Here is a 23,360-nt window from a genome sequence, read left to right as displayed (position 1 = left end):
TGTTTTTGGTATGTGGAGCAATTTTGCTTACCTGAAACCAAAGCCAAATTTTCCTTTTAGCCTCTTAATATGAGTGATGGGGTCCTGAACATTTACTGCCAAAGTTAGAGTGACCTGGTAACCTAATGGTTAAGGCACATGCCGTTACAGTTAATTTCTTATCTACACCTCTGGCACTTTTTCTCTGTTTGGACTCTACCAGTTCCAATATTTGGCTTTTTAGCTGCTGTTTGATCCACTCTATTCACCAGCTAGTCTGTAAATGTATCCACCTGCCACTTGGTGCAGAACAGGTAAGATACAGTGGGTTGTTACAGATGTTTACTGAAATGAGCCACTTGCTGTGGCCAAAAACAAAGCTATGAGAGTGATACTGGCCAGTGAGGTGTTGAGCCTGACAGCAAAACAGTTAACTGAAAACCTAAGTAAAGGCATGGGGAGCTGCACATTTAGGTCATAGTTCTCTATAGGTTCAATGTGAATGAACCCTTTTACATGGTCTCCAAGTTTCCAGATTGTCCTTTGATACAATGTTATAATAAAAAAAAAACAGCTATAGTAACTTTAACATTTGAAAGACAGTTTAAAAATGCATTTTGTTAATAGAAATATCATTATGTTTACATGAACATTTGTATTGCAGTTTTTTGACTCATTTTTATTTTACTTTGGATATATTTAAATGGAATGGAGGAATCTGGTTATTTATATAGCATTCATGATGCATATGATCATAACACATCAAGGACTCTGGTCATCATAGTTCAGGTATGTCTTTGATTTTTTTTTTGAGAATTCATTTCTGTACCTACTGTGTTACTGTACATCCTCAATACAATTTGGTTTCTGGTTATCTGAGGTTCACCACTTTGCTGGATAACATCTCTGTTTGTAATGGAAAGTGAAAGGGACAACACAGTCTACATAATCCAAAGTCAATTTTTCAATTTAATTAATTACTAGTATTTGAACTTCAGGATTCTCAGCACCAGGGTGTTCACAATGCATAAGCCAGAACACTAGATAACCAAGTTACTATTGCACATATAAAGGCACACGTTAATCTTGTGGTTCCCTATCTTGATCAAACCTGCTCACATCTCACATCCTATTAATCAGCCTTGTTCTTCTATTCCTTCTCTTCCCTCCTTCTTTCTCTTCTGACATTTGCTCTGAATGATCAATTGTGAGATCTAATCTGTTCTCATGTGTCATTGTATGGGGACTTGGCTATGAAAAGGAGAAAATATGATATAATCTCCTTAGCATTTTACTCCCTCTTTCTCCTCCTTCATTCCCTGATACAATTAATATTAATGTTCTAGTCTGAAGTGTAATTTTGTGATTTTTCATTTTGCTTATTTCTGTCTTTCTCTTCCTGCATTTACCCCGAGTTTCATTCTTTCATCCTCTTTAAAGGGCATGGCCATATCAGACCCCTGTATCCCATCTCTTTGTCTCTGTCGTTCTTCCCTTTTCTCGTCTTGTGTGAAACATGTAGCGAGATCCTCTGAGCACTGAGCAAGAGTGGATATGACAGCCAGTGGCCTCAAGTGGAGGAGTTAGATGGACTGTGTCTGTGTGTATGCCTATCTGTGTGTGTGTGTGTGTGTTTGTGTGTTTTATCTAAAGAGATCTGTAATTGCATGTTCTCTGACACAGTGATGGATAATCAATAGTTCTGTCTCTGTGGAAGTGTGGTGGGGGCCAGAGTTGAGAGTTTGAGGATAAAAGTCATCCTGTCGTTCCAGTTTTTTTCACAGCACTGCCTAAAGGGAGGAAGCCAAGGTCGGGCTGGCATTTCTTATACCGTCCTTTGTTATACTGTCAGGGTGCAGCTGGACTTCTACAGCGACTAACAAAATCATAACAGAAACATCAGCTACACCTGTGTTCTGGGCCGTGCACTGTGAGCCATAACCATCCTGCAGTTTGGATCCAGAATTCAGCCTCCATCCACATGGTTGCATATAAGGGCTCTCTGCAGCTTTATTCAGATCCACTGGCCTCAGCGAAAGCAAACAGGGATTATACTGATGTGTGGATATGCGAGTCCTCATCACATTCGCATATTCATGAGCATACTGGCATTCACTAACACACCCAATCGTACACATAGATTTAGCTGGCATTTCCCTCGTCTGTGTCCTGATGAGAGTTGTTGTGTTGTTATCTTCAATCAGCCTGTGTTGCGGATGTCCATTGTTTACTCCTGTTTCCCTATCTGTGTGTTCCCATGATACTGATGGTTTGTGAAAGGTAAACCTCAGCCCAGCCTTTGCAACAATGTCTTATGTCACTGTGGATAATAGACTGCAAAGCATCATGGGAAAAACCCCTGGGGTCCTGGGTTTTATATTTATTTTTAAAGCTGCAACCAGATTAGTCTTTTTCCCTCCCTTGCTCTTTCAAAATTGAGTAATTTTATGGCTCATTCCTGGGGTTAAGGCCTGGTTTGGTGGAATGGAAGAGTGGTAAATAGGCCCTCACTTTAGCACCAACATGCTATAGGGCCAACAAATCAGGCTCATTGGAAGATGCACTTGACATAGAGAGAGTTGGCAGCATTGGTCTGTTCAGTGCTATATTTCATACTCCAGGTTTAACGTACATTACAGAGACACAAAAATCATTGCACGAGTTTTCATCCTCTTGCAAAACATGGCCTGCAAACAGAAAAGATTGATTTGAATAAGGGGTGCTTGGTAGGAAGTGAGCTGATCATGTAACCAATAACATGCTGGTAAAATACACCATGGCACCCTGTGATGCCTGGAATAAAGTGGATTAGCCAGACCACTTGCCTACCTGTGAGAGGATGAGACAAACACACACTAGCACCCTTGAAGTTGATACCAAGTTTGTCCTACACAGCAAAAGAGTTTGCACGGACCAATTTATAGATGATCGTTTTTTTGGAGTCAAATGAGTAATGTCTAGTGATACCATGTTAATCTATTGAGGGATTTGGCTTGGAGTGACCTTCTGGGGTGCCGTACCTAACAGCTTAATTACCTTTTCCAAAAGGGAATACCTTTGAGATTTAGCAGCCATTCTGCACCACAGATATGCTGCTCAGTCAGGAGGAGGTGATATGAGATTACACTTCACTGGGCTGAGTGTTTTGACCTACCTACCCTCCACACACACTGACACACACACGAGCACCTGCCTGACACTTTGCCCTTGGTTCTGGCACCTCTAACACCAGCAACTCTTCTCTCTTCAGTTCTTGGCTGTTGAAGTCCCAGATTCCTGAGGCTTTAAAATGGACTCAACCACTGGATATTTTTTTTTGATTCCTTAACTGACTGTAACTCAGTAATTTTGCGACTCTAAAAGTGGCATACATTGCAGCGTAATTTCAAAAGTGATGTCAGTAGAAAGATATGGATATTTAATCACTTTTGGCTGGTTCTAAATTCTTCGCTGTACCCCGAGCCAGCATGTTAAGCCGAACAAGTCTATTAAAGCTCGCAGAATGAGTGCTTTGTCTTCATTTTACGACTGCTGGAGGTGGCAAGGTCTGGCAATGTGGCAGAAACTGAGATTTAAGTGGAAATGGGAAGTCATCATGTTCTACTTCTTCATTTGAAAAGAGATGTCTATAAACAGTTAGGTGGTCCCTCTCTTAATTGGAAATCTCTGGCTTTAACAGCTTGTTAAATAAAGCTGTACTGTGGTTTTTTAATGTGTCTCCCCACCCCCTCCTCGAGTTCTTTTACTTTGTTACAGTTTGACCACTTTACTGTCAGTTTACATGGATCTAGGGCTATTTTACAGCACTGCTCTATTTCTCTCTCTCTTGTCTGAATTGCTCTTGATTTTGCACCTTCTCTCATTTCTTTCTGTGAGATTGGCAGGTCTTTAGGGTTGCAAGGCACTTCCACTGTCCCTTCCTCCTGTCTCCTCCTGCCCAAAGTCTGACTGGCAGTAATTACATCAGGGGTTGGCCTGGTTTGTCCCAATAACCCCAACGACCTGACAACTAGAAAGAGACAGAGAGAGAAGAGGGGAAACAAGAAAGATGCTGTTGTGTAAGATGATACAAAAATAGCAACAGAGAAATCAGGAAGCACAGTGAGAGAGCACAGAGAGAAAGAGGGATATGATGGGAGAGAGGCAAAAAAAGGTTACACATCAGTGATTCCTGGCAGGTCTTTCTTCTTTTTCACCTTCTTTTTCATTCCCCATCATGGCTATGTGAACTCTGCATGCACCTCTGCTCACTTGAACAGATTTCTGGGTTGAGAAAAAGTGTTTTTTTCCCCCCCATTCCTCTCATCTGCTGCCAAGTGTCTCCCACAAGCCTCAGTAGTCATACAGGAGGTTTCTGTGGTCTCTTGTGCAGTTCTAAAATGGGAATAGGCCAGGAAGGCTTATTTTCCACTGTTGGTGAGAGAAATGGCAAGCTTAGCTCATTTTCTCTGTTTTAACATCCATTTTCACATCTTAGATAATATCTTTACACACCTCTGCTTATTTAGAAAGAGGTACAGTAATATAGGAAATGACCACTGGGTCAAAAATCATCTAAAAAGAGCAACATAATAAAAAGACAAATGGATGAGCATATTGTAAAGATCCTGTGAAACTTTATATAGTGAGTTCAAATAAATCTGGTCTTTCTTTTTTAAAATCTGGTCTCCAAGGAGGAGGGAGGGAAAGAAATTAAGAAATCATTAGTGGGAGATGAAATTAGGCTTTTCTCAAAGAAGGCTCTGACACTGTTTTGTTTAAAGAGACAGGGGGAAGAAAAAAATCAAATATTTATGTTTAGGATTTAAATAATCAACGACTAATCTAGCAAGAAAGACACAATTCTAAAAATCCTGTGCTCCCTCTGCAGTGAATATGCACTCAGCATAATTGGAGTGGAATATCACGGCTGTCCACCACTGTCAACCAAAGCAGCCATCTGTTTGTAGCTGTATGAGAGTCAGTACACAAAGTGTGTACTAACTGAATGTGAAGCCTGTTAAGCTCTTAGAGGATTATCAATAATTTATTTATTGATTTATTTTGCGCATGTTTTCCCGCTCAGTTCATAGACGATGCATGCAAAGCCTGTCAACAATGATGATAAAGTAAGTACTCATCAGTGTTTGTTCTTCTTCATCTATGTGTCTTTTTCTGTTTTTCTCTCCTCTTCTTCTTCTTTTCTCTCCTCTCAGCTGCGTCCAGCTTCAGCTTTTGCCGTGCCTCCCTGGAGCACACGATGTCTGCTGAGGAGCTGAGCTACCAGCTGCCACATCGTGCCGGAGGCAGCAACCTGACCTGGCACGATGGCTGCAGCCAGAAGACAGCACACACACGCACCGTCAAACTACTGCAGCAGCCCGGCACAGAGGGCGTCCAGGTATAAAGACGTCCACAAACAGAACAGAAGCAGTGTGGAGGAGTGTTTTCACTGCATATAAATGACCAAATGTTCAGCTCAGCACTGGACAGGCTATTCTATAACAAATACAGACAGAGAAAGCAAAGTTCTGAGACCCAAACCATAATTCATGATTTCACTATTGAGGCCATGTCATGCTTTACACATAATCTGGCACTGACTTTGGATTTTTCACAAAGAATCAGTTCTATACCCACTGGGGTCCCAAGTACAACATTACTTATTTTATGCTGTAAAGTAAGTTCAAATTAATATTATGGTTCACTTGTTTGATTTTGTATTAAGTTACATCACAATTCTAGGTGAAATATTTTAAAGTAGTACTTTGAACATCTTAAGTAGTTTGGTTAAGAGATCATTTCTCTTGAGGGGTGCTTTGTCTGTTGGTAGCTCATAAAAGCTATGTGTTTTCAAAGCAATGTTTTTAACTATATAACAAAAAAGAGTGGCACAATGAAACAGTCCTAACCTGGGCAGGGGAAAAACCATACCTATACTGTAAAAGAGAAACTGTTATCATGAGAAAGACAAGAGAGAATCAGGGCATCAGTGTCAGTGGTAGATCTGTAGCTGTCAAACCTCAGAGGTAATAAGAAGTCAAATTGTTTTACCTTGTATATGATGGCTGAATCTGATACCTGAATCTGTCAAGAATTATACTAGAGAGAAACTGGTTTTGTAACAGAGGAGGGATAGGACAACTCTTACTCCTTGGCTTGTGATGTCATAGCTGTTGTACAGTCCAAGAGAACACATTCTGCCCATAATATAGACTTTCAGAAATACACAGTTACATAGATGCATGCTTTTCTCCCCTTATATGAAAGCCATTTTAATGCTGCTGGCTTGGTAAGAAGTGTTTGCTTCATGGCTCCATGTCTTAGCAGTATAATGTAAGCATAGCAGCCAGAGCATCATTTACATCTACACATTGGTTTTGTGAAAATTGGAATCCCATCTGTGCTGCACCAAAAAGGGGCAACATTTATTTTAAGGCTGTCTGCCTGTGTTTGACCTAAAACAGCATATGACACAACACCATCTTCCCTGACTACTCTTCACATGAAAGAGAGCAAATAGCCCTTTGGAGGTCGTTTGTTTCCTGATTGCCTTTAAGAAGGTTTGCTACTGTGAGGCCAGATGTATGTGTGCACTGCAAGGTTGTTTAATAATTCATAAAAAGGTGCCCCCCTCAGCTAGAACAGCTATAAAAAGTTTAATAAAAGACAAGTGGAAAGCGTTTTCCTTGTGATTACACTGAGACTAGATAATTCAACCACCTCTATACCTTAGATGTAAGGCTTATCATTTCCTTGTGGCAACAAGATTCTATGCATTATTCAACAAATGGGGGAGCAGTCCAGCTCTCTTTGATATGTGTGCATTCAAAAAATGTTTCAGTGTCCATTCGTGCATCTGTAATTTTAAGCATTTGTGTTCATGGGTGTGTGTGTGTGTGTGTGTGTGTGTGTGCATATGCATGTGCGTGTGTGAGAGAGATTCTTTGGATTAGTGTTTATGTGTCCAGTTCGCTAAGGAATTATAATTAAAATATTCTCCATCACATTGGTTGTGCACACATCAGCTTTAATGAGGGATCCAGTTAAGTGAACTACAACTCAGCTTCTGTATATAAGGCGTCACCTGGGGAATCTTCCTTATCTGTTAACAAAACTAATATAACACATTATGCAGTTCTATGCAGACACCTGTCCTCGACTGGAACACACAGTTATGTTGATGCAGACCAGACAATTAGCAGAGGCAAGAAAGAGTGACAGCAGAGAGGTTGAACCAATATCACAGTTATATATATATGTTTCTTGTTCATACATGTTCAAACACGGCTGTTATCACTCATCAGATACTCCCAACACAAAAGTGTTTGCAGTACTAACCAAGTGTAGGGTACATAAATGGGTGTAGCTATGCCTATTTCCAAGATACACTGCAAAAATCTATATTTTGTTCTCATTCGCAATGTAATATTTATCATTTATCAATTGTTATTCTGCTTGAAATGTGAGTGAAAACATACCAACAAGGTGTGAAAAATCCATTTGTTCTCTATGTGTATTGTTTTACCTACCAATTTGTACATGGAATCCATTATTATTTACTTTTGCTTTGATTCTTCTTGTCTGCTGTGACAATGCAAACGGAGTGATGCCATTAAACTAGTGTGCACTACTGTGGTGACATAGCATCAATATGTTGCTCTGCACCAATCTGTATATCATACACTCATCATGGCAGTGTTGGTCTGCCTGTTCCACCACTTTGGTCCAGACTGAAATATCTCAAAAATAATTAGATGTACTCTATTATGCTGAAACTTTGTTTTAGATATTCATGGTCCCCAGAGGGTGAATCTTCTTTTTTTGTTGTTGTTTCCTGTAACCCTTACAACCAGTAGCTTTAACTAAGTGCATTTTCATTTGCCTAAATGTAACAACCTTTAACCACAAAGGTGGCAGATCAGACAGCTCTCATATACAGTAAATAGGTTTTGTAATATAGGTCATTTTTGAAAGGCACAGACAAACACCCCATCATGTTTTCATCCTGAAAATAGGGGCAACAGATCAGAAAATGTTTACAAGAATTGTTGCGCAATTCAGTGACAAATGATGTATTTTGTCTTTGTATTTTGTCGCTTGCTTGGAAGCGTCCAGTGGCTGCGTTGGCGTAGTGATGATGCAGTGGAGTCTTGTGGATTGAAAGACACAGTAGAGACACAAAGAGAAAAATAAAGGGGGCTGCTAGGCAGAGAGGCAGAAATGCTTTAGTCTGTATTGTCCCTGTCCTGCCCCTCAGGGTTGTGTTGCCCTGCCCAAGACACATGTTTGACTCATGCTAAATAGAGAGCTTTGTGAAAATCCCATCTGGCCCGTTGTCCACCTACTGAGAGCCCACTCACATATACATGAGTGCACATATACACACTGAGTCCTGAGGACAGTCAAAGGCAGAGTTGTACAAAGCTAACAGAGTTTGACAGTTCACGCACTCAACCACACAGGAACAGTCAAGCGGACACTCACAAAAGTGAACACATACACAGTGACACACTCAACCACACATACGCACAAGGCTAGACTCAGCAGTGGGCACCACAAAGGTGATAAAAGATGCAGTATAAACTGACAGACACATGGAGGAAGATTCAGGGTTACTAAGAGGAAAGGAATGAGGGTTAAGATGAAATGTGAAGTTGGGGCAAGACGTGTGAAAGACATATGAAGGATCCTGTGTCAGGATCTGTCAGAGTGAAGATCTCGTTCTCAGCAGAGAAAGCATTAGATAAGTACAGTAGATGTGATATGAAGAGAGAGTTGTTAGAGAGCAGAGTGTACAACAAAGATAGAGGAGTGTTTACTATCATGTGAGGAGATAAAGTGACAGCAGAAAAGAGAGTAAAAGGCAGGTTTGAGCTACAGTACATGATGTGCGTGCTGTAAGACACACAGACACATATTCAGATTTTTATTCCTGATTAGCGTAGCATCATCGATCAACCTCATGCAGGGTCTGGATGTGCAGAGACAGAGGCAGGCATCGAAAGAGAAGTATTATCAGTCACAAAGAGTGAATTTTAAGGATTCCCCACGCTCGCCTGACTTCGGCTAATCCCTGATTCAGCTTCGCACAGTGGCAGGGCATGCATACACACTCACACACACACACACAGGCACTTAAATGAACAAAAAGCAGCTTGGTGCACAGAAGTCAAGGTAGAAGAAAGATTGAACGGAGGAAGCAGGAAAAGGGGAGGACAGGGAGGGAGGAGGGAGGGTGTCAGGCAGGCAGAGGATCAAATTTATAAGGAGCAAGTAGAGGATGAGCGACATGATAGAACAAAATAAATAGGGGAAGACCAATAAGCTGTTCGAGGATACAAACAGGCTGATCAATAGAGACATGCAGAAAAGTATTGGTGTACAGTAGAAGGAAAAAAGTTGTGTTGGGAAGCAAAACAGGGGAATGAATAACAAAGGAAACCTAAAAATATTAGTTGACTATAACTTATTCAGAGTGTTTGCATCAGTTTCAATAAAGATGAAAGCATAGTGTGGTACAGTATAGCACCTTGAAAACCTAATTGGTTTAACTGATATAAAGACAACAACAACAATATAGAATAGAAATATTAATGATCTAGTGTTTTGCTTTTGCTCATCTTTTGACTTTAAATCCAAATAATAGGAAAATATTGGTTAAATACAGTTTGACTCGCTGCTCCAGCTCTTTAGGCACTTATTAAAAAATATATAGTATATAGTTTCCACCTTCCTCTCTTTCTCTTCCTCCTCTCTGTCCTCCATCTCTCATAGACAGTTCCTTATAAACATTACAGCTTACACTTTCCAAAGGTAACAAAATTCAGCACCTATAAGTGTCAGCACATAATTAATTTGTTTAAAAGCCAAAGTGTAAAAACAAAATGTCTTCTTGCCTTTGACATGCTCGAGACAAAGATCTATTTGTCTTGTTTAATGTAGCATTCTGAATGATTGTCCAGGCATTTGTAGAGCCTACTCGCTCCAATATTTACTCGCCTATGTCAGTGTGAGTATTGTAAAGGTGACAAGGACTAAATCAGCAGACTGGGAGCTCCACTGCATGCAGGCGTTAAGGCCATCCAAAGAAGAGGGAGTATTTTACCCTCTCTTGTCTGCACTCAATCATCCATAAGAACAAGCATTTCCATACCTCTCCCAATTCAAACTCAATTAATGATGGGGGTCAAGCAGTACGTTTTGGTTATTAAAATGACTTCAGTGTTGAGTTGGGGTAGTAGTATGTCTGTAATTAGGAAAGGAGAAAACACACTGGAGCGGAGAAATGGAGTTGTTTTCAATTAAGGCCTACAAAGCAGAACGTACTTAGCTAGTGGACCAGCCAGAACTTGATAGGGCTGATTGGTGCTGAAATTGACAGTAGGAGATCTCATTCCAGCAGCTGGTAAAGATACAAATAGTTGTTAACCTGTGTCTGTCACATATTGAGATGTGAAGGTTTTCTGGGAGTTGGTCTTTATGTCATTAAAAAGAAAGCACCAGGACGAACACTGGGAATGAGGCTTGATGAGTGTGTGCATCTTGCATTTGTGTGTGTGACATTTCAGCATACATAATCCCATTAAATGCAGTCAGTTATGGAGTGGAGCATTTGGCTGCAGTTCTGTGTTTTTCTGTTGAAAATTGGCCAGCGCCTTTGTTGTAGAGTTGGCTCAGTCAGAGCATGAATGAATGGATTAGATATGAGTATAACACAAGAGAGAGAAAGCTGAGGGGACAAGGAAATTGTTGTTTTCTGCCAGTGTGAACTGGTTATGACTTTATTAGCGTCCATATTAATTCCCCACGCATAGCCTTGATACACAAAGGAAAAGCTGCTGTCTAACAACTTTCAGGGGTCAGAGGAAAGTGTGCAAAGAAGGGGAGTGAAATTGAAGAAAGGTGTGTAGTTGAAAGATAAAGATGACAGAATCACACTAATGTTGTTGATGACTCTTTAATGAAGGTACTGCTGTCAGGGAAAATTACTTCCAGAAAAAGGCCATAGCAGCCAAAACGTTAACACCCATGCTGGTGAAAATAATAGACAGAATGCAATTACTGCACAAAGATATGTTGTTGACAGAGGAGTGAAGTGTCATATTGTATAGCATTAAAATAAGTAGATATAGTGAAACAGTGGAAATGTGTATCATTTTAAATTAGAATTTAAAGGCAAAAGTCTAACATTCACTGTTAATTTATATTTGAGCTCATAATAAGAATTGTATGGGTTTCACAAGAGAGTAAACAACCTTTTGAAATGATTATGTGGAATAGATAACACTGCAATACATGTTTGGCTCATATCTGTAATAAATGAGACTTACAACAGTGCAAGTTACGCAGTGTTTCGACTCCATTACTTTATTCATACTCTGCACTTTTACTATTATGGGTTTAGTTGACAACCAGAAGGGATTTTGTTGCAAACTATAGCATTAGAAAGCATCACCCCAGCTAATTTTACATTAATGAGAAAATCCACCATGTTGCATATTTAAGAAAGCTAACACAGTCACAAGGTGATTATGTGAAGCAAAACAAAGCAATAAAAGGCAATATTCCAATTTGCATCATACTGTATAGTACAAATTAAAACACAAATACACACATACCTTTGTTTACTGGATTTGTCTTGCTATTACTATTATTGTTATTATTACGGCTACAGTACATCAGTTACTATAGAGTTCACTGCTCTTTGTGTGTTTTCAGCTGCGTCCAGGTGAAGCCTTCACTGTGTATCACACCAGTCCTACGCTGTCCAGTCTGTCCAAACCTGTGGTGCTGTGGACACAGCAGGATGTCTGCAAGTGGCTTAAAAAACACTGCCCTCACAACTACCTAACCTATGTAGAGGCCTTCTCTCATCATGCCATCACAGGTACAGTACACCGCACACATGATGATGCATGCGCATAACGGTTTTATCTAGCATAATTACTTGCTAAAATCACATCTGTCTGCTTGGACTTTTAATAAGTGCTCATTTTTTAAATTTACACAGCTATACAGAAATAATTTTTTAAAGCATAACCACTGTTTAACAGTAATACCCTCAGACCTCTGCTTCTTTCAATAAACACAGCAGTGATGCTCCTTTGGACTAACACATTGCAAACCAATGCCATAAAAGGCTTACCAAATCTCACAAAAGTTTTATTTTAAGGTTCCTGGTTCCACAGCTTAGCCTTTTCAGCTGGAAACAGGTTTACACCCAAATCTCTCCAAAGGAGATTTAAAGGCATTCATGTGAAGTAACAAAAGGAGTGTAGCCTATTTTAGGAGAATAAAGGGAAGCTGCATAAAAATGGGTGGGCTATCACGTGTTGAGTTCAAACAGCAACCTCACACACACACATACACACCCATCTTTGCAGTCGTCACTTACAAGGTCTGTACACACACTTACATTTTCAGGAGACTTACCCTAACCTTAACCAAAGCTGGTATTTGCTCTAACCTTACACCCTGTCATTTTCATAAAATATGACAAATTAGTTGTGGGGCCCAGCCTCCGGGTCCCACAAGTGACTTCCGGTCCACGCAAAGCAGTGTGCTCCCCGTATTCCATTCCCACAAGCATATATAAACAAGCTGCACCCCTCCCCACCCTACCCACCCACACATTTGTTTGATAGTGAGCCCACACAAATGCATGCAGGTGCATATACACACAAACCACCACAACAACAATAGACACAAATGAACAGGTGTGTTCAAACATACACACGCACATTTGTTTTCATTCCACATGGGGACTATAAATTGTCTTACATTCAGTTTCTAGAGACTTAGTCTAACCTTAAACGTGTAAACCAAGTCACCACCCCCCACAGTGTGAGGCACACACACATCCCTGGCCCTGACAGACCAGACCCTGCAGCAGAGAACAGATTGCCAGAATGCTGTAGCTGTCATAGTTACAGCAGCTCTGATATGATCATTTTTATTTGTGTATTCTCAAACAGAGAGAGGGAGAGCCTCCAATCCAATTTTCCTCATGTATTCACTTGTGTCCAGCTGGATTTCATTTCACCTTGGTTATTATTCCCTGTGTTTTCTGGTGCAAGTATTGGCTGAATATGTGGTTTTGTTGTTGATGTGGGTCAGTATCAAAGAATCACATCAATAGATGTTCCACATACAAATACCCTGCCTTTTTCATACACAGAAGGATGTCGGATCTCACCAACATGGATTCTGTGTCTATATCGCCTTAGTTCAGTGACCCAAAAGTAAAGCTCTCTCTCTTTCAGTCTCTCGGTAGGGAAACCATTACAGTGGAACAAGGTGCCTGAGGAGATCTGTGTAGCTTCTTTACTGTCTCTTGCTTTTACATTGAACTTGTGCGTAAGAGCCATGCTATCATCTTTTATTCATTTTATCTTTATTCCTAACATTGTCACTGTTGACAGAATTGGATAATTCAGTCAGATGCTGGATAGAAACAGACCATCAGACCATGTTTGCAATGCAGTTAAATTTTTATTTACTCCACAGTAGCATATGCAGAGAGTGAGAGCCCATGATCCAAGTCCTTTATTTGACAAGTGAGCCTGATGAATGAAAATCAAAACATGTATCATTATGTATCAAATGTATATTAGCCATAATAGACTATTGATCAAATCAATTATAGGCTGCAATACTCCTCTATGTATTGAAGTGGACCAGAGTGTGTATTATTGTTTATGAGTTAAATGTTTCACTGTTAAAGAATGATTGTTTTATTTCTTCTTTTGGAAGTTACATAGTGTTGCTCTAAGTCAAAGAGCTTGATAGTTCTTGCACCTACAGTAGCAGACTAGACCAGTGCCAACTGTGGCAGTTTCAGGATAGATAAGTAATGGCTCAGATCACACTTAATGTTAGCAGATTAGTTGCTGGAATAATGGTACTGTAGCATTCACTCATGGTGTTTTTATTCTTTTTTTTTAGCTTTGCCAACAACATTCTGTGATAAGAAACTGCAAACATACAGGAGGTTAGCAGGTTTGAAGACTTCAGCATTCAGTCAGTAAAAGTAGCATCTGCTATCTTTAGCTCGTGTACAGATACTTTTTCATGACTGTATGTATGTTGTGCATTTACAGAGTGAGATCCAATCACAAAGCAAGCCAGACCATCTCCAGATGGGATCTTATACACTACATTGCATTTCAGCTGCTGCTGCATTAATGTTCTACTTTCCTTATCAAGGCAGTACATCCTGATGCAGATCATAGTTTTATACCAGGTGTGAATGACAGATAGGGCAGACAGCAAGGACATACTGAATGGGAAATGCAGTGAATGTGGTTGTAGAGTATATAAAGTACAAGCAAACAGAAATGTAATACACCATGTAGACCTTCAGGGACAATATGGATTGAACTGGTGTACAACAGTTTAATTTAAAAGTTATTCTTTTATAAGGAAGTCTGTCTTTCTACCTTTTGGATTGCTTTTCAGACTGTTTTAAAACTCATTATTGTCCTAGTCAGTGCATAACTGCTCCCCATTTATGCCGAGACATTGTTAATAAGCAATTTATTTTGAGGCCAAATTGGGAGGAGACATCTCTATTGAAACAGCCTTTGTTTTTGTGTCTCTTTCCTCCCTTTGACAGCACTACTTCACCTATCTGTGTGCAGTTATTAGGAGATGTATTAGGTCTGTCTGAAGGGAATTAGTTTGAGCTCCATTCATCTGCTTTTGTCTCACACACATGCACAAACACACAGACAGACAAGGGCAGTGGTTTTTCTAGGATGTACCAATACTGCTCTTGGCAAGCACACACTAGAGAGTTGTAGGAGAGATGAGGTGAAGAGGTTGATGAGTGTGTAGGCGCTGACAGGAGTGTGCATTAAAAGAAGTACCGTAACTGTGCACAAAATAAATAGAAAACCATTGTGTATCCCTTAGGTAGTTGTGTTCACACAAAATGGGTGTTTCACTTTATGTGTTAGAAACAGGGGTCACCTGCACTCTCAGGAGAAGTAAATAATCTGTCTTTAAACCACATGTGCACCCACATACTGTTATGCATAATCCTTGAAATCATTATGGGACCTATAAGTGCTTTGTCAAGACTTTGTCTCCCAGGGAGTGGAGGTAGCTATTGTCTGTATTGTTCCAGCACATCTGGTTGTAATGCAAGGACTGGCTGACTGTCCTTGTTTTGCTTCCCTAGTTCCAGTGAGAGCAAAGAGGTATACTGGGATGTCAAAAATAATTAATTTTTGCTGCTTCCCGCTGCCTACAAAGTATCAGTCACTCAGGTGTAACAAAGCTTCGTTAACAAACATTTCCTCCTACTGTATATATGTGGATTCAATAATGATTTTTTATAAGTACTTTAATTGGAATTATTTTTCTAGCTGAAATTCAGTTTACCTCCAGAGAATACATGCAGTTATATGCACAGTGGAGTACTTACATAAAAAGTGAAAATGAGGACTGGAACAGACAGAGCTGCAGTTTGGTTTGTGAGAGTGCATGGGTCAGCAGATGAGTCAGCTGAGTCATACATCTGAGAGCATGGTAGGACTCTCATGACCAGGCCTGTCTAGGCACATAAACCGGTGGGAAAATAGGTTTCAGTAATAGAATATGGACCAGTAAGACTCGCAGTAAAACTAGCATAACAAAAGCTTAAGCAATTTAGTATTGTAATTGTATAGCTTTTAGGGGGCATGAAAAATGTTACTGTAAGTGATATGGCTCATGCTACATGTTTCTTTATAGATGGTTTTAGAAGCACTCAGTCCCGGGCTGAGCACACTGAGGGTCACACCAGACCCACCTCAGTCTCCCACACTATTACACGCTCTAATTTGTTCTCTACCCTAAAGCCTATAAAATATGAAGACCTAAGGACATTTATATTTCATGGGTTCACAAAGGGGACAGAAGACATACATAGAATTGTAATTCTTCTTTCATTTACCTTTCTCTGCTCGTCCTCTGTTCTGTTCCTTTCTTTCCTCTCTTTTCTTGCATTCGTTACAGACTTCCCACAGACATGCTAATTAGTACAGTGACTAAATAAAAGAACAATCAGTGTGTGTGTGTATGTGTTTTATGACAGATTGACAGAGTCGTTAATAGAGCGGAGGCTTCAGACATTAACCCACTTCCGCTGCTATTTATAACAGATTCATGCTGATTGAACATGTACTCCAGCAAATAGATGGGTTCCATCCTCATACACTCATATAGAAACATGAAATAAGAAAACAGACAGAACCTAGACAGTTCCACAGAGAAACCCGCCAGAACATAGATCATAAACTGATAGGATTCTGCAAGTTAAACACTAGCAGTTAGCTGGCCGTTAGCTGGAGGTTAACCAGAACAATTCATGTATCTTTAATTATTTATGTTGAGTGGAACTGTGTCACAACACCAGTGGCGTAATACACTGGCCCTATGATAGCATGTTAGCTACTTTTGAGTGGATAAAGTATGTTAGCAAAAGGTTTAGGTTGTTCACATAGGTTGCTTTCATTGTGTTCATTTTAATCTTTAATCAGTGGAAAAATCTGCTGCTGTTTCTCTCTCACTCTCACTTTAGCTAAGGTCAAAATGCAAAGAGAGTCTTAATTATAAGATAAGATAAGAAGAACCTTTATTAGTCCCACAACAGGGAACTTCACAAAGCTATAGCAGCAAGGGGATAGAAACAAGGCACTCAGCAATAAAGTAATAGACAGGCTATCATCAATATAAACAATATACTAATAAAAAGTATGGACCAATTTTTTCCAATGCCAACGTTGTGAGGACATTTTAGCCAGTCCTCACAATTTCAAAGGGCTTTTTGATGGTTAAAACCTGGTTTTAGGCTTAAGGTTAGGATTGGGGTTGACATAACTTGGCAGCTTTTCCTCTGCTCTACATACACAATGCACCAATACAAAAATTACAAGAGAGAGTGAGATACAGAGGATGTACTGATGACCAGGAGAAGGAAACAGGAATGAAAGCAAGGATAGTGAGCTGCAAGAGTAATGAGTCTAATTATAGTTTGGACATTGCACAGTGCTGCTGCAGGTATGATGGATTCCTCTTCTGTCTGCACTGGTGAAGGACGTAGCTCTCCTACCCATAGGTGTGCCTGTATTACCACACATACATGTCTCATTTTTTCATATTGCCCTTGGGTTTGTGTGAGTGCAGCTTATTTGTAAAAGCTGTTTGCTGTGGGTAATGGTATGTTAAATGTGTGCATCCCCAGGGTTAACTGCCAAACTGTGTAGTAAAACTGAGCCAGAGAAAACAGCCAGCCTGAGTAATCCTTGCCATGCTAGCCTCTTTACTGCAACTAACTGGAAGGTTGCACTGCACAAAATAAGTACCATGCACTTAAATGTAAATTAGATAGTGAATCTACAAGATAATACAGAAGGGGCCCCCAATTTGCACAGAAGATGTCCAAATTGGGGGCACTAAAGATGCCCACCTGGATTTTTTGGTTAAAACCCGGAGACAATTTTAATCCTGTTGAAGGAAGTTTGCCTACTCACATACGTCCTATGTAACATATTCACGCTTAGCTGTACGAAGATACATTGACTCTTAAATTATTAGAAAATTAAATAATTTATCATATACTAAATAAGAGCACATTACTGGGTTCTTATGATAATATTAATGCTGTGCTTTTTCCCAAAATAGTGGATTAACATAACCCATCCATGCCTTCTCCTGATAGGACGGGCGTTGCTGCGTTTAAACGGAGAGAAGCTAGAGAGGATGGGAATCGTCCAGGAGACACTGAGGCAGGAAGTCCTCCAACAAGTCCTCCAGCTGCAGGTCAGAGAAGAGGTCCGCAACCTGCAGCTCCTTAGTAGAAGTAAGTAACAAGATGGGGTGTGTGAGAGTAATTATGTTTTTATGAGAGTAACTGTGTTCTGGGTTTATGTGCTAGTGCATGTGAGAAACGGTCAAGCAGGAGGAGAGCAGTTCAATTCGGCTAAATTGGGATGAGGCAGGCTGAGACCATGCGTTCCTGCTGTGAGTTATGTGGACATTTAAGTGCAATTGTTAGTTGCTGTGTGTAGTTTTATCAATTTGGGGCGGTCTTTATTCCTTTTGAATCTCTGAATGATGGCTTCGGTAAACTCTTTATTATCCAGCCATCAATAAACTGCCTCAGTAAATTATTAATGACCTGGATTCAGCAATAGATTTGTCAGGCTTCTTGCGAGCCTGTTTTGTCTCTTACGATGAGTGTTGTGGGTGGTTGTTTTCTGTGTTCAGTGATGGCTATGAGTCATCAAAGGGAAATGTGCATACATTTTCCTTTCTCTGTACAGATCTGGGTTTCAGGTGTTTCCTGTCACTTTTTTACAAATAAATGTTCAAAATGTGTAGGTACACATTTGATAAATGAGGAGTGCCCTTTGTTTCTCTTTTTTACAATTTTGTATTCTAAGATAAATGCACTAAGTGCCTTCTGGCTAATCCACTCAGGTTTCCCTTTGAGCACCATACTCTTCAAGATCGTGACCTATATTTAGCAGCAGCATCATGGCTGAGTTCATGCCCCAAATAAGACGAGGTCTGGAGCATTGTAGTGGAATTGCATCATACCTTTTGCTGTAGTTGTTTTTCATGTGTTCCCTTGTAATTCAGTACACAAACAAGGGACAAAAAATATCTGAATGTTCTACAGTGCTCTTCATTTTCACAGAGCATCCTGAAGTGCAGAGCCTTTTGCAAAAATTAAAAACAACATAACCATTTGTTTTAAATTGTCCAGCCTTTCTTAACACAAGTGCTTCAGACCAAAACAAAATATTGTGTTAATTCAGGCAAAGCATCAAGTTGTTTTTGCTATAAACTGATATGCAAGAGCTCTTACACCAGCTTCATTCACACACATAAATGAAGTGCAGAGTGACAAGCTCACAGTTTCTGATCGTTCATGTTCCTGGTGCTGTTGGTGTTTGTTGATTTCTGCTGATTTCTGCTCTCTACAGTCTGCTTTGAAGTTAAATGCTTGACAGGAATGATATAAATAAGTTAGTTTTTGATGTACATTTCAGTCTTTTCACAACCCACCTTTGGGAGCTGAAAGTGTATTTCTAGCACATCACCTGTGTATGGAATCACAGATTATTTGAGCGCCCTGCAACCTCACAGCAATGTGAAAAGTAAGATGGAAATAAACATAAAATGTAAGAAGCATACCTGGGCAGAACCTGGGCTCCTGATTGTAAGGTGACATTTAAAGAAATAATCAATTCATCTAACGTCATAGAATGGCATAATAGCAAATACAATTGTTTAGACAAAGCATTTTCCATGTAAATCCGGAACTGTGAACCATGTGAGTAATCAACTGCAATGAAAGAACAAGAGGAACAGTCACATAAGAATATAAGGCTGAATAATCTACTATCCAGTCATTTAAGATACAATAATAAATGTTAAAATTCTGTTATGCTAATTCAGTGCAACACCTGATGCATGTAAACCTACTGAGGCTTTTGGCGCCACAAAGCAAACAGACCTTTCGTTAAGGTGTAAATTGATTTTCTTAAGTATTTATGGAGTTAGTAATATTGCTGGCCTTAGTAAATTAGTGTCACAAGAGTCTGACAGGAAATATAGGAGGGAGAAATGAAGATGACAGGCGACATCCCTGGCCTGACTAAAGCCAAGGACGTCATGGTTACTTGGCATGTGCTTCAAACCAGTGAATCACTAGGACACTCAAACTCACTTTGTTTTGTGTGCTAATGTATTGTTTTCTATCTTATCATTTTTAGCTCATTCCTCCTTGATACAGTGTGAGAAAATTATTTATGACATTCGTGCCAATCAAGCATGCTGAACAAATTTAAACTGGCAGAAGGAATACATTTGACAGGTATAGAGAGACCGTTAAATTGGTGTTGGACACTTCTGTTAATAGAGCAATGCTAATGTATAAGGACAAGCTAATTTGGTAGCTTCATAAAACACCTGAGGTTCATCAGGTTGGAGGGTATTCCGAGGTGATAAAGGCAGGATGGGTTGGAAGGTATCTGAAGGAGTGATGGGGCTGGGGGATTAACGATGAACTGAAAAGTGGGATGAGGTAGTAATAAGGTAGCTGAGGGCAAAGGTTATAAAGGTTAAAGTGTGGACTGGAACATTTATATCAAAAAATCTACACAATGACAATTGACACTTTAGTAAAATTCATGCAAGTAGGCTAAGCCATGTCTCTGCATTTTAGACCGCTTTCATACCTCTGAACAGAATAAGGTCTATCATAAAAGGCTGCAAAGGTCATCAGCATAAAACTTCTCTAAACAAGCAGACTGAAATATTTCTCATTTGATGGTTCAGATAGCATCTTAACCTTTCCTCTAGCGCCACCGTGATGCTAACCTTTGCTTGTTTTAAGTGAAATATCTCAACAACTTTTGGATGGGCTGTCATTTGTGTTTAGTGTTAATTACAGAATGTTAATATGCTAACATGGTAATCATTATACAGTGCAGTACATGCAAAACATCAGCATAATAACATGGTTCTTATGCCCATGCTATGATGTTTGTATTTAGCCCAAGCCACTACTGTGCCTGAGTCCATACTAGCAGGAATCTTACAAGAAAAAAAGAAAGATGCTGATATGGGTAGGGATGAAAAGATGCTGATGCTGTGACTGGTCAAAGGGAGGAGATGGGTGTGGTGAAGTATGGTGGTGAAAAGGAAAGATGAGGGCCAGAGGTGAGAAAGTAAGAGCCCGACTTTTCTCACTGTACATTCAGGACTGTCTCTCATGCTTTGCTCACAGCACTTCACACACATTTCTAGATATCCTCTCAGATTGATTCTTCTCATCCATTTGCAATTATGGTCTGATTTAGTATAGTCATGTGTCGTCTGTCAGGACTGATTCATCTCCAGTGTATTTACCAAAAAATGGAATATCGATCTCGTAATAACTTTTGAAAAGAGGATGAAAATACAAATAAGCTTGAATCTGATGCGAGTGTGTCTCTGAGGCATAATAGCACAATTTAACACAATCTTTACAAGGCTCTTGCATTATATATATCTGCATTCTAAAATGCTGTTAGTATTTTTGTTAAACCTTAAAAACTAACAATAAATACAGACTTGTGATACAGAATTAAACAAAGAACACAAAAGAGCATAGAAAATTTAAATATGAAGAAGGGATAAAAGGATAATTTATGTTCAAGAGCAGTACAGAGAAGTTCAACTGGAGGTGAGATGTTTAACAGATACTGGGGATGAAATCAAGAGATCAGACAAAAAGAAATGAGATGGATAAAGAGGTTAATGAAGGGACAGACGCTTGATCTGATACTGTAGCTCTGTGGGACCCTACTTTGGCAAGCTCGCTTGCTCAAAGCACCATACAATAATAACATTCCACACTCAACATGGCACCACATTACATCTGTTGCAAATTATCCACATAATAATGAATGAAAGAACATGACAAAATGATTTGAAGAAAATTGTGTGTATGACTGAAAGAGATTGAGATTTTTGGTTTCATGGAGTCCATAGAAAATGTGGTTATATTTGAAGATTACCTCCATATTTACCAATGTTTTAAAGTTATAGTCAAAGATTTTCTATTCACAATGGGACACATGGATACTTGGAGATGAAAGGTTTGTTCGCATTGACAAACCTATACAAGCCACAGAAACGTATTGTTCTTCTCAGCTCTATGGAGCAATTTAGCTTATTTCAGCTCATTGTTTTGGTTTCCAGGCCTGTACTCTTTAAGATCACTCTGACCATTCTCATCAGTGTTGTTGTCAGACGCAAGCAGTAACAATTCTTAGTGAAAGTACTTGAAAAACTGACTAAATCTCTCAGACAACTCCTGTGGCTTAATTCACCTTGCTGACCTTCATATGCATGCACAGCGTGTTCCAGGTGGCCATATTTTAACCAAAGCATGGTTAAATACACAGAGTGAACAGAGGGCATGAAGGTTTATAGATACAGTACACTGAATGCATTGGAATCCACAAACTTTTTACAGCAACACTGACCTTTCAAGTCTACAGGAGCTGAACTTGCGGTATCACATTAAACTTTGGGCAAAGTTTGATATCATGGTAAAAAAAAATAAACTGACTCTTATTTTAAAGCTACTAACAGTTGAGACGTTTATGCAGTGCGGAAATTCGAATCAACTTCAAAGCTAAATGCAGTAGGATATATTTACCCATCCATGTCTTCATCATTCAGTGCTTTACTTCCTATTGCATTATTTCACAGTCTGTTCTGTTGTTTACAGAACCCCTTCATAGTTGGGAAAGTCATTACCTAATTTTTGTGTTTGAATATTTGTATGTGTAGGCACTTCACTTGTGTTGTTTCATGGGTTTTCAGCAAGCTAGGCTGTGTACAGTATGTCAGTCAGTCGGTGAAAGGAAAGGATGAAGTCTTCCACAGCCCAGAGCCATAACTCTGCCATGGTGCTGTGAACCTGCTGTAACATCTGGGAAGCTTTGGGAAGGAAGATTCAAATCATAGCTCAGTGGGAGATCTGCCCTCTTTCTTCCTCACAGCCTCTAGTTGTTGGTGTATCTTTATGATAAACTGTCAGTCCCTTCTTCCATCTTAACTCATCCAATTTTCATCAAAGTCAGTCTTTGTCTGTAGCCATCTGCCATTTTTCAGACTCTCAGGAGACATTAGCTAAAACCAAATGATATTGCAAATAACCTCAAAACAACCCTTGACCCCCTGCAACAAGATCTGTTGTCAGCAGCACATGGTCACCAGCTCTGGTCTGGGAGTCTGTCTTGGTTAACCTTGTAGCTCTGAAACTGTCCTGTGATGTTGCCCATCCTTGCGAAGCTTTACTCGGGCCTCCATATGGTGCCTGCCAGCTGAACTGTAGCTCTGAATTAGAATGTGAATAAAACTCTGAGTGTGCCAGACAAAGAAAAAGGAGGATCATGTCATTTTTCTTCAATACAAATTTTGCCCGGTTACTGTTCATCCCCTTCTTCACACCCACCTCTTCTCCTCTGCTGCACCTTCAGGAGGCTCTGACAGCTCCATAGGGAGCTCATTTAAAGGGATTTCTATGAGAGAAGTAGTTCTCTCTGTGTCTGTTCAAGCTTCTTGTCTTGTTGATGCCCCGCCATCCTTCCTGGTTCAGGTTCACTCCAGTGCCACGTTACATCTGGCAATGCCTGGAGACAGGTGGCGTATCTTCCTCGATTATCAGGAGGGGAGGGCTTTAGAGCTGAAATGCGAACAGTCTGGGAGAAGAATGTCTGCCTTCCCACTGACACTTGGTGTCATTCCAGAAAGGAACAAACAGGATAGTTGTCAGGAAAACCACCTGGTTGCACTGTTTGTTTTAAAAAGAAAGAGAGAGAGAGATAATGACAGTGAGAAAAAGGCTTATT

General features: G+C 39.9%; 1 protein-coding gene across 1 annotated transcript in view; it reads left to right on the top strand.

The window, feature by feature from the left end:
* samd10b (sterile alpha motif domain containing 10b) overlaps window positions 1-23,360 on the top strand; it is a 41,569-nt gene that overhangs the window by 16,230 nt on the left and 1,979 nt on the right. Inside the window, exons 2-4 of the mRNA XM_020608140.1 lie at window positions 5,175-5,359; window positions 11,680-11,848; window positions 17,666-17,806. Of these exons, the coding sequence (XP_020463796.1) occupies window positions 5,175-5,359; window positions 11,680-11,848; window positions 17,666-17,806 (495 nt within the window). The remainder of the gene's footprint in view (window positions 1-5,174; window positions 5,360-11,679; window positions 11,849-17,665; window positions 17,807-23,360) is intronic.

This window comes from Monopterus albus, unplaced genomic scaffold (assembly GCF_001952655.1).
Source record: "Monopterus albus unplaced genomic scaffold, M_albus_1.0 scaffold91.1, whole genome shotgun sequence".
Taxonomy (NCBI): domain Eukaryota; kingdom Metazoa; phylum Chordata; class Actinopteri; order Synbranchiformes; family Synbranchidae; genus Monopterus; species Monopterus albus.
Note: the sequence above shows the minus strand (reverse complement) of the source record. Positions and strands in the feature narration are given on the sequence as shown.